This window comes from Plectropomus leopardus, chromosome 2 (assembly GCF_008729295.1).
Source record: "Plectropomus leopardus isolate mb chromosome 2, YSFRI_Pleo_2.0, whole genome shotgun sequence".
In the NCBI taxonomy this organism is placed as follows: Eukaryota; Metazoa; Chordata; class Actinopteri; order Perciformes; family Serranidae; genus Plectropomus; species Plectropomus leopardus.
The window spans coordinates 124,427-139,766 of NC_056464.1; the positions used below are offsets into that span (position 1 = coordinate 124,427).

General features: G+C 44.7%; 1 protein-coding gene across 1 annotated transcript in view; it reads left to right on the plus strand.

Moving 5' to 3' along the window:
* The first annotated feature begins 3,691 nt into the window (after nt 1-3,691).
* LOC121950002 (dihydropyridine-sensitive L-type skeletal muscle calcium channel subunit alpha-1-like) overlaps nt 3,692-15,340 on the plus strand; it is a 61,008-nt gene continuing 49,359 nt past the window's right edge. The window contains exons 1-3 of the mRNA XM_042495901.1: nt 3,692-4,083; nt 4,340-4,445; nt 13,890-14,029. Of these exons, the coding sequence (XP_042351835.1) occupies nt 3,896-4,083; nt 4,340-4,445; nt 13,890-14,029 (434 nt within the window). The 5' untranslated portion in view covers nt 3,692-3,895. The remainder of the gene's footprint in view (nt 4,084-4,339; nt 4,446-13,889; nt 14,030-15,340) is intronic.

A 15,340-nucleotide genomic window follows, 5' to 3' on the forward strand; every position in this document is an offset into this window, starting at 1 on the left:
ATAATTAACTCTTAAATTTAAAACTTTAAAATGTAAATATAAATAAATATCATAAATACTTACCGGGGCACGCTGAGGGTTGTCCCGAGCGCACGAGCCGCTGGTGCTGCTGATGATGATTTGATTGCATAGTTTCTCAACAGTAGTTACTAATCTCCAACTGTGAACCTCATGCTGTGTGCTTACACATAAACATGAAAAAAGCGGTATTTTGTTTTAAAATGATACCCCACACCTGTTGGAGACACGTCCGCGGTTGTACAAATTTTTGATTTATTTATTTTGCTTAAATGTATACCTCTGTGTGTGTGTGTGTGTGTGTGTGTGTGTGTGTGTGTGTCTGTCTGTGTGTGTGCGCGCACCCGCGGATGTGCGGATGTGCATGTGTGTGTGTGTGTGTGTGTGCGTGTGTGTGTGCGCACATATAGTATGGACCCAATGACCTGTAGTGGACTGTGTCATGGAATGTAGTGGACTGTAGTGGACTGTAGTGGACTGAAAGGGTGTATGGACATCTGATACGGTAACCTCTCACATAAGATGTTTTACGATCTCCCGCACCTGTACCTAAATGTTAAAAAAAAGAGTCTACAAACACTTCACGCGCTTACTCGCTTCTCATTGGTTACCGTGGGAAAAAGGCGGAAAAAAAAGGGAACGGCCAATGGGAAAAGGGGGCGGGGAAAGGGGAGGGGACATGATGACGTGGCGACATATCATTGGATGACGATTCGTCACACCTGTCAAAATTAGTTTGACATGAAGTGTACCCCTATATCTCTCTGTCCAAAGGCAAGATCACAGCATCGGCGCAACCAGGACCAGACCACGATCAGGGCGAGCGGGGGGCACAGAATCAGTACAGCCACAGCACGAGCACAACCAGAGGCAGGGTCGCGGCATCAGCACAGCTATCACCACGGTCAGGCACAGTCAAGGTTACGGCCAGGATCCAGGGAAACTAGGAAACAAGGGAGCAGGAACGCTCCCGAGAGGCAACAGGATTAGCGTAGTGCAGTTCAACAGACCCAGGCTCTGTAATCGCGAGCCCCAGGTAGTGAGAGTACCACATGGCTATCACAGAGCTAAGCTAAGCTTGCACATGGCAATGCAGTAAACAGACATGCATGATTTCTGATGGCGGCATTGAGAGAAGGAAAGGAGCTCAGCGTATCAGAGGAAGTCCCCCGGCAGGTTAAACCTATGTCAGCCTAACTATGGGCTGGTCCAGGCAGCCTGAGCCAGCCCTAATTATAAGCTTTATCAAAGAGGAAGGTCTTAAGTCTACCCTTAAAAGTTGAAACGGTGTCTGCCTCCCTGACCGAAAATGGAAGATGGTTCCATAGGAGAGGAGCATGGTAACTGAAGGCTCTGGTTCCTAACCTACTTTTGGAAATTTTGGGAATCACAAGTAACCCTGCGTTTTCAGAGCGCAGTGATCTTGAGGGTTGGTAAGGAACTATGAGCTGTGACAGATAGGATGGAGCCTGACCATTTAGAGCTTTGTAAGTAAGGAGGAGGATTTTAAATTCCATCCTGGATTTCACAGGGAGCCAGTGCAGAGAAGCTAAAACAGGAGAAATATGATCCCTTTTCTTGCTTCCCGTAAAAACACGAGCAGCAGCGTTCTGCACCAGTTGGAGAGACCTAAGAAATTTGTTTGGGCAACCAAATAATAGGGAATTACAGTAATCCAGCCTAGAGGTGACAAATGCATGTACTAATTTTTCAGCATCTGTTTGGGATAGGATATGTCTAATTTTTGCGATGTTACGCAAGTGAAAGAAAGCCGTCCTTGAAGTTTGTTTTATATGGGAGGCAAAGGATAAATCCTGGTCAAATAAAACTCCGAGGTTCCTTACAGTTGTGCTAGAGGCCAAGGTAATGCCATCTAGAGAAATTAAATTGTTGGAAAAGGAGCTTCTGAGGTGTTTCGGGCCAAGAACAATAACTTCAGTTTTGTCTGAATTCAACATCAGGAAATTACGGCTCATCCAGGCTTTTACATCCTTAAGACATGTTTGAAGTCTAGATAGCTGATCAGTTTCATCTGGTTTCATAGATAGATATAACTGCGTATCATCAGCATAACAATGGAAATTTAAGGAATGTTTTCTAATTATGTTGCCTAGAGGAAGCATATATAAAGTGAAAAGGATTGGTCCAAGCACCGAACCTTGTGGCACTCCAAAGCAGACCTTTGTATGTGCGGAGTGTGTGTGTGTGTGTGTGTAGTCAGCGTGTCTGGTGGTGGCTTGAGTTGCCTGGGTGTAAATGTGGCCTCCTTAACGGTGTGGATGTTGGTGGGGGGGGGGGGGTGGGGGGGGGGCCCTCTGGGCTGACATTGCCCAGGGGCCCCTGGGGGTACTGATCCGGCCCTGCATGGGACTCATCCCCATTACTTTTGGGACTGCAATCTGATTTCTAGATACTGGAGGCACATAGCTCGCGAATTGTGCGGTATTTTTAAGACTGTGATAAGACAGGATCCAGGGCTATTCTTACTTGGCTTGCCTTCTAGGAAAGTTGCACTCTCCCATAACCATCATAAATTACAAGACAAACTATTGCTTCTTGCACGCAAATGCATATTGCTGAAATGGATCAAAGATACTCCACCCATAGTGACAGCTTGGTACAGGGAGATTTTCAGTGTCCTACCTCATGAAAGGATAAGTGCGGTACTTAGAGATAATGAGGACTCATTTCGCAAGATTTGGAGCCCTTTGCTTAATTATTTGCCATCTGAACTGAAAAGACCTATATTAAAACGTCAATATCCTTCAGATTGGAAGCAAACTACACCTCGGGCCACATGAGGTTTCCAAGACCATTTTCTTTGACACAGGCTGCTGATGTGGGTCAGATGACATTGTAACCTGTCTCTCAGGATACATTTTTTTTCAGTATTTTTATTTATTTAATTTTCATTTCCCTCTTTTTTTATAACATCCAAATTATTATCTAAACCATGTTTTTACATTCATATTTTGCCACTGTATATTATTTTACATCAAACGCCCTTAATATAATAATACTGTAAGCCTTTTGTTATGAAAATAATTAAAATGTTTATTAAAAAAAGAGGAACCATTTATTTATTTAGATATTATAATAGATAAAGCCTCGAGATCTAAACTGACCTTGGTTATATTACAAGAGAAACGTCAAAAGAGAGAAAGAATATCTGTTAATTTGTTTGTAGGGGAGGGTATGGGGTGGCTGTGGGAATGTATGCTTCTGTCTGTGTGTGGTTGTAATGTTAAAACCTGCAGTATGATGTCCTAAATTACAATGCTGATTGTATTGTAAAAAATAATCCGTACATTGTTAAAAAAAAGAAGATGATTGGCTTTAGTTTTATTATTACAGTAGCCCTGGAAAAAAAAAGGTGGCATCCGATTAATTAGGAAATGCTCCTGTCGATTGGATCATTCAAAAGAAAAATGCAAAGATATGTAAGTTGATCTTTTCTTTACTGTAGTCTGCTACAGGAAAGAAAATATCAGCACTTTTACCCCTCTTTGTTTTCAGCACACTTCTATATAAGAAATGCACAAACACAAATGTGCAAATGTCCTCTTTAGTCAGTCCTTACTACAGCAGCCATGCTCATTGTCTATATTTATTCTCTTGACCGCACAGCTGTTCAGTAAACCAATCCCTTATAAGTAGAGGAGGCAGCTGCCATTCCACAGATAGAGAGAGAGCTTAGTCAAACCATGAGAAAGAGACTGTGACAGAGACTACTGAGATAAGCTGATAAGGGGTAACAATGAGTGGACAGACCTAGACAAGACAATTTCTTCATTCTGAAAAAAATTTCAACAGACCTTTTTGGACCACCACCTCCCATTCAAAGTAAACTTGGTACAAATACCCTTCTGAAGCTGCAATGGCAGACAGCAGCAGTCTCCCATTGTCATCCTACATCATGGATGAGGAAACTCTGAAGAGAAAACAAAAAGAGAAGCTAAAGAAGTTGATGGCTACAGGAGGCAATCCAAGGCCTACACGCTCTCTCCTCTTCTTGACACTGAGGAATCCCTTTCGCAAGGCTTGCATCAGTATTGTGGAGTGGAAGTATCCTTCTGTAGTAAAGGGTTCTAAAGGGACTAGAGGGACAGCTGAATCAAACATAAGATAACATTTTATGTGGTTGTTTTTACGACAGACCATATTTGTTTCAGTAATTGTTAAATGTCATACATTCAGTGTTCTATTTGTGACACAGCTGTGTGTGTTTATCTGTGTCAAGGTGTTTGCAGTTTAATGTGTGACGTGGAAATATCTATATCTGAACTACTATGGTTGGTAGCTTCCTATAAATCACTTGCAGACCTTTTGAAATCATAATCTTACTGGCCATTTTTGCCAACTGTGTGGCTCTGGCTGTGTACTTGCCCATGCCTGAGGAAGACAGCAACAACACCAACAGCAACTTGGTGCGTCAGCATGTTTGTGTTTGTAAAAAAATTTTTAAAAAAATGATATTATAATATATACAGATGGTGGTTTAAAACAGTAATTCCAGGAGGTTGTGCTGCAGCATCTGATGACTTAAAGACAAGCCATATAATTGTTCACATTTGTCTACATGTTATGTTACATTGTAACATAATGTTACAATGTAATGCCTTCTAATGTAATGTTACGTTACACAAGTGAAGCTATATAGCAGAGTTTCAGGAGCAGGACCACACCTTTACCGCACCTCAACCGCGCCTCTTCCGGCTTAAATATCCTCCTAACCCGATCTCCCCCTTTCGTTCTTGTTATTCTGCACGAGCGCATAACGATACACCACGTAGCGTTCCGCTCTCAGTCGACTGCGGTTCGCTCACTCACCCCTATTATGGATTCTATCTCTCTGTCCCCGTCGGATGACGACCTGTTCGGTCAAAGCTGTGATGATGGCCCTCACCGTCTCCATCTGGCCGTGCAGGCGTCCTCAGGGTCCGACGCCGACAACTTCTCTGTCGCATCCGTGCCGGGGACGCCGACCTCGGCAGTGCAACCGACCGCCGGCCCCTCAGTTCCCTCCATGGTCCATGTTCCACCCGGCTCCTCTCTGCTCACCATCCAGATGTACGGCTTGGCCGATGGTTCCTCTGCATCTCCTGGTCCACCACCCTCAGCGGAAAGAAGAGGACGCGGTAGCCCCAGTGCAGCCCTGTGCCGCCGCGGTTCTCCTACTCCATCGCCGCGGAGGATGGTGAAGGCCTCCCGCCGTTGTCTCGCCTGTCTGCCAGCTCGCCGTCAAGCGATGAGCGCTGGAGCACAGCGTCACCACGCTCCAGCAAGGTCTCCCAATTGCCGGCTGCCTTTGAAGACCGGGGAATACTGTTTCGCAGAACTGACAACAAAGCTTTTTGACATCCTGACATCTGAGTGCCGCTCTGTCAACATCAGCGCTCTTCCGGGTGACGTCATGGCGGCGGCTCCTGTCGTGCGCCATGACGTCAGCACCTCTGTTAAAGGGCCGGTTCGTCTTCAACCACTTCCGGCAGACCATGCTGAATGGGAAGCGGGGACATGCTGCCTCAGGCGAGTCAAGTCAAGTCTAGTCAAGTCAATTTTATTTCTTGAGCCTCAGTGGGCTGTACAGTTTACGACATCCCTCTGCCCTTAGACCCTCATGTCACCCAAGGAAAAACTCCCAAAAAAAAAAATAAAAAAGGAAGAAACCTTAGCAAGAGCGGGGTGCTAGGGCTGCGGCAGTCGCTTCACCTCAGTCCCGCTGGCCGCGGAGGTCAGGTTTGCCTGAGGCGTCAGATGTGTCGGTGGCGCCCTCCCACTCCCACCAGCTCACCTCACCTGGGATTCTTGACGCCGCATTGCCTGCACCCTCGACTGTTCTCCCTGCCGGCCACTTCCTGCTCTTCCTGGCTGTCCACAGCAGCTCTGTCCCCTTGGGGCACCTGGCACCGGGCTGCCGGTGCCCTCTACTGCTCAACCTCAGCAACTGCAGCATTCGTTTCATGATGGGATTTCTGGCACCGAGGTATCGGTGCCCCCGGCCGTGTATGATCAACAATCGCGCCACTTCACTCTCGCTGGGGCACCCTGCACCGGGATGCTGTTGTCCTCAGTCGTACACCCACAGCTTCCTGGTCAGTTGGGTTGTTGTCGCTCCCGGCCGTGCAATCCCAGCCACTGCACCAGTTCACTCTCGCTAGGGCATCTGGCACTGGGTTGTCAGTGCCCCCCACCGTGCCTCCGCACGACCCGCAGCAGCCAGCCTTGGTTGAGACTCCCGCCTACGCCTCCCAACCCATCAGGGCCAGGGTCGTTGGCACCGGGTTGCCACCAAATTTTCCCTCTCATCCTGTGCACCATGTCGTTCAGTCCCCTGCTTCTGGTCTCCTTTCTGATCATTTTCCGTCGCAGTGGCCTTTGCCTACTTTCACCCTGGCCATGGCTGATCCTCCCATCCGCCCTCCTGGCGCTTTCGTCTCTTGTCCATCTCCGGTTCCCCCCAATCTTCGTACCCAGATTCTTGACTGCACCATGTCTCCGGCGGCCATTTCTCCTAGGTCCCGTTGGCCACGGTGGTCAGGTTTGCCCGGGGTGCCAGCGATGTTGGCAGCACCCTCCAACTCCCACCAGCTTGCCTCACCCTGCAACCTCGGCAGCAGGATGCCTGTGCCCTCGACCATTCTCCCACCTCCATTTGAGTGGCCCGCTTGTGTTGGCTCATCTGGCACCGAGATGCTGGCCCCGCTTACTGCCCAACCGTTGCATCTGCGGCAGCTCACTCTCCTTGGGGCGTCAGGCACAAGGCTGCCGGTGCCGGGTGGGCATCTGGCAGTGGGATGCCGATCCCCCTGGCCATCCACTCAGCAACCACACCACTTCAACCCTTTGCCCTGGGGCTTTTGGCGCCAGGGTGCCATTGCCCCCAGTTCACCTGCAACAGCCTTGACGTTTCACTCTCGTTGGGGCTTCTGGCACTGAAATGCCGGTGCCCCAGCTGTACGACCTCTTGAGGCATCCGGCACCGGGCTGCTAGTGCCTTCTACTGTCCATCATGATCTGCCTGCAGCAGATAGCTTTGCTGGGGAGTCCGGCATTGGGATGCCATTGCCCCCGGCTGTACACGCTCGGCAGCCGCACCACTTCACTCTCGCTGGGGCATCCGGCACCAGGATGTTGCTGCCCCCAGTTATACATCCACAGTGACCTCGACAGTTCGCTCCCTCTGGGGCATCTGGCACCGAGATGTCAGGGCCCCCGCTGAACAGCATCGGCTACTGCACCGGATCACTCTCCTTGGGGCATCTGATGCCAGACCGCCAGTGCCCTCTACTGCTTGACCTCCATGCCTGCAGTGGATAGCTTTTGCTGTGGAGTCTGGCATTGAGATGCCATTGCCCCCGGCTGTACACACTCGGCCACCGCGCCACTTCACTCTCACTGGGGCATCTGGCACCATGTTGCTGCTGCCCCCTGTTGTACATCCGCAGTGACCTCGACGGTTTGCTCTCGCTGGGGCATCTGGCACCGGGATGTCGGGGCATCTGGCACCGGGATGTCGGGGCCCCCAGCTGCATGACATCGGCTACTGCAGTGGTTCGCTTTCATTGGGGAGTCTGGCATAGGGATGCCATTGCTCCCTGGCCGTCCGCTCTCTGCAACTGCACCAATTCACCCCTCTCGCTGGGGCATCTGGCGCCGGGGTGCGGTTGCCCCCAGTTGTACACCCGCAGCAACCTTGACAGTTCGCTCTCGTTGGGGCTTCTGGCACCAAGAGGCCATGCCCCCGGCCGTACGACCTCGCCTACTGCGCTGTTTCTCTCTTCTTGAGGCATCTGGCACCGGGCTCCCAGTGCCCTCTATTGCTTAACATCGACGCCTGCAGCGGTTCGCTTTTGCTGGGGAGTCTGGCATTGGGATGCCATTGCCCCCGGCTGTGCCCGCTTGGCAACCGCACCACTTCGCTCTTGCTGGGGCATCTGGCACCAGGATGCTGCTGCCCCCAGTTGTATGTCCACAGTGACTTCGACAGTTCACTCTCGTTGGGGCTTCTGGCACCGAGATGACGTGCACCCGGCCGTATGACCTTGGCTACTGCACCGGTTCTCTCTTCTTGGGGCTTCTGGCACCAGGCTACCAGTGCCCCCTACTGCTTAACCTCGAAGCCTGCATCTGCATTGTTCCCCAGGGGCGGGCTTTCCTTTCTCACCTGTTGCCTGTCGCTTCTTCCGTCCTGTCGCTCATGACCTCCGTCTCTCTCGTTGCGCTGAGCCGTGCCGAGCTCTGGTTCTGGCTCTATCTGCTTGGCAATTGGAACGAATCTCCTTCTATTATGACGATCACCTGTCTCATCCTCAGGACATCAACCTTTTCGATGACGCGGCTCCATCAGCCGGTTTTGGGGTTTTTTTTACGATGGAAGATGGTTCGTAGGCAAATGGCCCCAAGAGTTGGAAGGAGATTGCCAGGTCATTTTATCTGCTCTCTTTGAGATCTACCCCATCATCGTCACCACCATGTTATGGGGCCATGAATGGAGTCGCTTATCTGTCCTCATCTACTCAGACAATCTCGTAGTAGTTTGACATCATAAATAAAGAAGTTCAGAAGCTTGGCTCCTTATGTAGACGCACACCCGACTCCGGTTCCTCCATATTCGGCCTTGCCTTTCAACATCTAAACCCAGCTTTCATGCCCCTGATCTGGAATCTCAGAACACCATCATCAATAGCCTGTCCCCTGCAACTCTCTCTCCATATTGGTCTGCTTGGAATTGTTTCCACAAATTTCACGACATGCATGCACGCCTCAACATAACTTTTCCTTTATTTGATCTCATCACCTTAACCTGCTTCATCACCCACACCCATTCTGTCTTGGGAATTTAAAACCCAGACAATCAAAGTCTACCTCAGCGGCATTTCGTTCATCTCTAAACTCCTAACTGGTAGTCATGGCCAGCTCATGGTCATCCCCAGATCACCTCACTGCTCAGAGGCCTCTCACGCTAAGAACCAGCCCAAAATCCTCGTAGACTCCCTTTAACCACGGATCTGCTGTCACGCTGTATCCACACCATCCACTCCAGATATAGCATACCTCGCGTCAACCAAACTCTAGAGGCAGTGTTCATTCTTGCCTTCTTCGGTTTCCTCAGATGCTCAGAATTCACTGCCTCGACCCTTCAATACGATCCACGTCGGCACGCCTGCCTCTCGGACCTTTCTTTTTCTCCGACACCATAGTTTATTATTTAAAAAGAACCAAAACCAACCAATCTAGCCAACCCACTCCCGTCTTCTACTTTAACATTCAATCAGTTCTAAACCCCTTCCTTATTCTCTCCAACTACTTACATTTCCAGACGTCACAAAGCAAATCCCAAGATGACCCTCTGTTTGCATCTGAATCCGGCTAGGTGGTTACCCGCTTCTGGTTCCACCAACACTTCCGTCAGGTCCTGTCATTGTCAGGCATCTCTCCCATGCATTACTCCGGACATTCTTTCAGAATTGGAGCTGCCACCTAGGCTTCCCGCAGCAGTATACCGGAACACTTTATTCAGATCATGGGCAGATGGTCCTCCCAAGCTTATCACCGACCTAAGAGATCTCAAATCGTCTTTTTCCTCTCTCATATAATGCACGCTTTTGGGGGTCTGTCGTGCCCGGGAGCCAGGGCGGATTCCCACCAAAGCTTCCCCACACCGCACTCAACCATCCATTCCAATAATTCAACATCAATGTTTATACCAAATCTACATTCACGTCAATAAATTGTTAAAATTAATTCCGATTGAGGTGTGGTCCTTGCTAGTGAAACATACCAAAATAGAAAGAGCAATAAATGTGGGTATGACCGCAAGTGGCAATTCAAGGGTTCTATTCAGCATGCATCAGTTAGGAGCTGAAAGCTGCTAAGAGTCAAGACCTTTGATATTTTACTTCACCCATATTAAAGATAACTTACAAGTTTTGTGATCATCAGATAGATGCACATTAACTTTTGTACAAATCTCTGCTGGACCTTGCTCTGTTGGTCAGTTGGAGGAACATTTTGGGAACATTCTTCAATATCTTAATTAAAACATCCACCAAGGTTGGTTATGTTTGGATAAACTGTTATTGATTATTTAATAATCATAAAGTTAATTAGTTACATCTTAAAAACACAAGATAACAAGATTTTGACACCTTTTGATGAGCCTGTTTCAATAACTTTCCACAGAAAACTTCAAAACTTCAAAATCAGACCTCAGTTAAGAAAGCAATGTCAGAATGGGTTTTACAAAAAAAATAAGATGGCATATTTAAAATGGCAATCCTCAATTCAGCAATTTCAAAACAGTTTTCCACGTGTAATTCAACTTTGTAATGAAACATATTCCACAAGTTTTGCAATGATTGGAGGAACATTTTTTAATTTTTTTTATTAATAGTCAGGTTTAGTATTTGTAGTGCCCCAAGTGGTTGATTTGAATAAACCCCTCAGACTATGTTTCATTTAGGTACTTTTATGAATATGTCCTGCAAATTGGGTGACGATTTGCCCAATGTTTGCAAACTAAGTTGGCTTTATTTGCTGAGCTAAATCCCCTTTAAGTGTTGGGTCGGTATCTGCACAATTAGATATCAAAAAGCTTTATTGATAGTTAGTCTTGATATGATCTACAGATATTTGGTACAAATCTGAGCTATGGTTTCAGAGATTTAAAAAAGCCCCCCCTTTTGCCTTTCCAAAATTGGATATTTGGCCCCTAATTTTGGTGAAATCATCAGGCCGATAGGGGGCATATTTCTTGAGCAGCATTTGTACACACCTTCCTCAAACAAACCCCCAAAAAACAGGTAACTCTGGGGTTCAAGCTACCATGGTCTGCTTAAAGTTGAAAGTTGCCAAGGAATAAGACCTTAAACCATTTATAACACCTGCAATATAAGATACAGAGCAAATTTGATCACAATCGGACATTCATGTACATCAAAATCTGTGTCTAAACATACTTTTCTTTGGCAACACTCCACCACCCCTGATTGGTCTGCAATAGAAACCTTTTGGGTACATGTCTCCCCTGCTTAATTAAAAAACTCATTGAAATTGGTGGTTTGGACTATCTGTCTCTAATTTGTGGCCAAATTTTGCAAAAGGCCAGTGCACTTGCTGGAAGCGATGGTGCCCCTTATGTAACAGTTTTTAAAAAAATGTTATACACATAGGTAAATGTTTCTATGGAACATATCCTGCAAGTTTTGGGCTCATTTGACAAACAATTTTTAATTTATAGTCTGATTTGTGTTATGCCACATCCAAGTCTTGCATTTGTAATGCTGTGTAGAAGTTGGTTTGACCAAAATGCAGACTCAGACACAATGGGGGAAATTAACAACCAGTCCTTTAATCGCAATACCAGGATTGTAAATAGGAGATCCCAAAAAAATCAGGCAGAAGTACAAAAACCAGCAGGCCAAAAGCAGAGTACAAAAGCAGAAATTGGTCTAAATCTCAAATGTACACAAAACTCACCAACCTGTTTTCAACTCACCAAATAGTGCCATTCTGTCAGTGTTTTCAGCATATGAATGTGATGCCAAAAGCCATCCTCTGTCATGTCATGCAATGCGCAAAATGTTATGAAGTTAGGTCTATTCACATGCAAAATCAGGCTCCCTCTATTGTTCATTGGTCAATAAGAGTTGACTTGGGAAAAAAATACAAGTTGCTTTGTGGCATCCCTATTAACTTTATTTCACACACATGGTTCAACATTATTGTTAAACATTTCCTGCAAGTTTGTTAATGACTGGTTTGATGATTTACAGTCTGATTTGTGTTATGCCACAACCATTTTTAAATTTGAATTTAAAAATTTTAAATTTGTAAATAAAAGTTCAGGATGTGTTGTACTTATGTAGACATTTCCTGCAAGTTTGTTTGATGATAGGCTCAAAGGTTATGGGGGTAGGCCTGTTTATGTGCTGAGCCACGCCCCATCTATTTTTCATTGATCATTATACAACATTTAGTTCCAACCAAGCAATTTTTGAATTTACATCAGAGTCTTGTGTCCTTATGGCTCCCATCAGGGTCTGCCCATCCAGTGCAATAGCTTGATGTTAGGGGTCAACCGTGTCTGTGTGCGCAGAGCAGTCTCTGATCTCCTGTTCTGAGTGAGCCTCAATCGCATCTCATCCATTTTATTCTCCTGTGACTGGACATCAGCCAGAAGAAAACTTCTCCTTCCTCTTTCTGGGCGGGTCTTTAGGTTTCATTTCTCCCCTCTGGTCTGACCAGCTGCTTGGTGTATGCCGTTGGTGGGGATCCTCTCATGGTCGACTGCATTCAGTCCAAAGCCCACACAACTTTTCCAGATGAAAAGTTGTGCTTTGGCAAAAGGGGCCATGGTGTAAAAAAAAAAAAAAAAAAAAAAAAAAAGCAAAATATAGAAAAAGAGTAGCAAGGATTTGAGGAACTACAGGCTGCTGCATCTACATGCTCTGCCATAAAAGCATACATACATAGCAATAAAATTTGATATCAATCAGATTTATGTGACAGCTTAAGTTGTTTTACAGATTCAGATTATTAATGCAAAATATATATAACCAATAAATTATGATGTATTATTAAAGATTCATCTACCCAGCAGTAGACCCATAAAAAATGAGATCCACTTTTACCAGCCTCTACATTAAACTGATGAACACATGAATGCATCAATAAATACAGTATAATATACAGGCTATATTACTCTCAAGTGGGCCATTCTTTAGAATAAATAACGTTATGTAAGAAATGTCTTCCAGTAGGTCTTAGTTTTGTTTATGATGCACACGTGGTTGGCATTAGTGGCAGTAATAAACCAATAAATGTAGTAAAAAATAGTAAGTAAGTAGTTAACATATTGTGAGATCAAGTGATCAATTGTTCAACAATTTGCAATTGTTTAATGCGGAGAAAAATGCACTCAACTCGTTTTTTAAGACATAAAGGATGCAAATGCTGAATGTAAACATCGCTCTATTTACAAAAAAGCTCCACAAAGCACCTTCAGAAATCCAGAGTTTACTTTCATCCTAGTTTTCAGCAAAACTCAAACTGCCACACTAATCATTAGTTTTTGCCTCATATAATGTGTTTCTTTTGTTTATCTAGCCTTTTATTTCTTTAAAATATGTTCAACATCTTTTGACAATAACTGAGCTGTCCTCACAGTTTAACAGAGCAACCTTGTCATTGCAGCATGCGCAGTTGAGTATGGCCAGGGTCGAGCCAAGGACCTTTGCTTCACTGAAATGGCTGCACTATTTCCTATCTAATATTATTTTTAGATTTTAGTCCTGGGTGGGGACAAAAGTCTGTAATGAAGAACCACGTTTCAGATTGTGGTGATTAGTAAATTTAAATTATTGAGATTAATTTTGAATAATATTTAAGAAATCAAGCAGAATTTTAGACTTACATATCAGTTTTATACTCCTGAAGGGCACAGTCTGTGCACTTAAAATAGACATTCACTGCATGCCTCTGCTGAAACGTGAGAGGGCATAAAACATTCCATTGGTGTGTGAGTTTGTCAGTGACATGAATAGACATAAGTAGATGAGTGTGATGTGTAAATTTAAACATTCATGAAGAAATGTGCATGGGTGGTGAATTTGCTCCTTAACTAAAAGCTGAGTGAAAAACAAACAAACCACAAAAACAAACAAAAAGGGACTGAGCCTTATTTTGATTTAAAAAAAACAAACTGTTATACATTTCCATAAAGCACATATACTACATGGCCGTAACTCGAGATCCTAATCACTTACCTAATCACACTTGAATAAAATGATACTAATAGTAATTATTTAAGGCTATTGTGCATGTATGAATAACAGATTCACACAAAAATCATTGCTGTCGTTTTACAGGAAAGCCTGGAGTACATTTTCCTCATCATCTTCTCTGTTGAGTGTTTCCTGAAGATTGTTGCCTATGGATTTCTTTTCCATGCAGATGCATACTTAAGGAATTGCTGGAACATTCTGGACTTTGTCTGTGTATCTGTTGGGTAAGTTGATAAGTTTTTAGTTGAATCAACTTATTTTGTCATTTAATATTCTGCCAAAAGGGTCAAAGTTAGATGCTTGGCCCTAGTCTATTCTCTCATGGATTTTGTATGTTCTTCCTGCATAGTTTCCTTGCAAGCGCTCCTGTTTTACCTGTCCTCTGATGAGGCCCAAACACAAAAATATAGGCTATATGATTTAAACAACAAGGTAATGAGGCAGGTTTAGGACATCATCTCAATAGGGTGTCCTCAGTGGTATTTAAATAGCGGTCTTACAGACATGGCATGCTGAAAGCAATATTTTAATTCAGCAGGAGCAGGTCACTGTTTATTGAGTGTAGATAACACATCAATTACATTTTAAAGCCCCCTTACAATGTATTTTTGTAATTTTATTACATTTCATATTTTTTACTGCCATTTCATAGTCAGAGGTGCATGGACTGGGGGGGGGCACTGCATGTTAATTGTAGTTTGATTGTATATGTGTGACCATGTCGCTTGTGGACTTAAGACTTGAGTGAGCTAACAATATGGCTGGAGTTAGCAAAGATCATGGATCTTTAGCCACTCTTCAACAAACATACGATGATGAAGATAATGCTCTGATAGAACTACAAGAAGGAGATGATGTAGAAGTGGCCTCGCAACCAGAAAGGCAACATACCCCGCTGAAGAGCCTGAACCTGAAGAAAGCAAAAAAAGTTATTGCTCAGGAGGAAATTTCCAATGGTATCCTATTCAACGCCATTTAAAATCTCACTCGTGAGGGTTGTCAATTTGGGGAATGTTGAGCAAGAATAATTTAGGTTATTTTGGGAAGGAGAAATCAGTGTGAGTTGGTGTAGAGAGGAATTGCTAAGAGGGTGATAGAATGCTGCCATATTGTATTTTGTGGTAGATGTAAGCTTTTCTAAGTCGGAGTGTTTTTTTTTTTTTTTTTTTTTTTTTCAGAATCAGAATCAGAAAAAGATTTATTGCCAGGTATAGTTAACACAATACGAGGAATTTGTTCTGGTGGGTTGGTGCAACATAAATATAGAAAAGAAAACAGATAAAATAGAAGATACAAATATAAAATATAAAATATAAAAAGTACGAGTCTTACAGTGCAAAACAAAACAAGTAACACAAGTAACAGTGCAAGAAACAGAACCATGGAATTAAAGTATATACAAGAATGGTTGGAGTGCAAGATATATATTGATATTTACATTGAAATTCACATTTATACAGGTTTGAGTGCAATTTTATGGTGTGGATGTGCCGCATGACCAGCAGCAGTGCCGGTGATGTGCATTAATGAACACG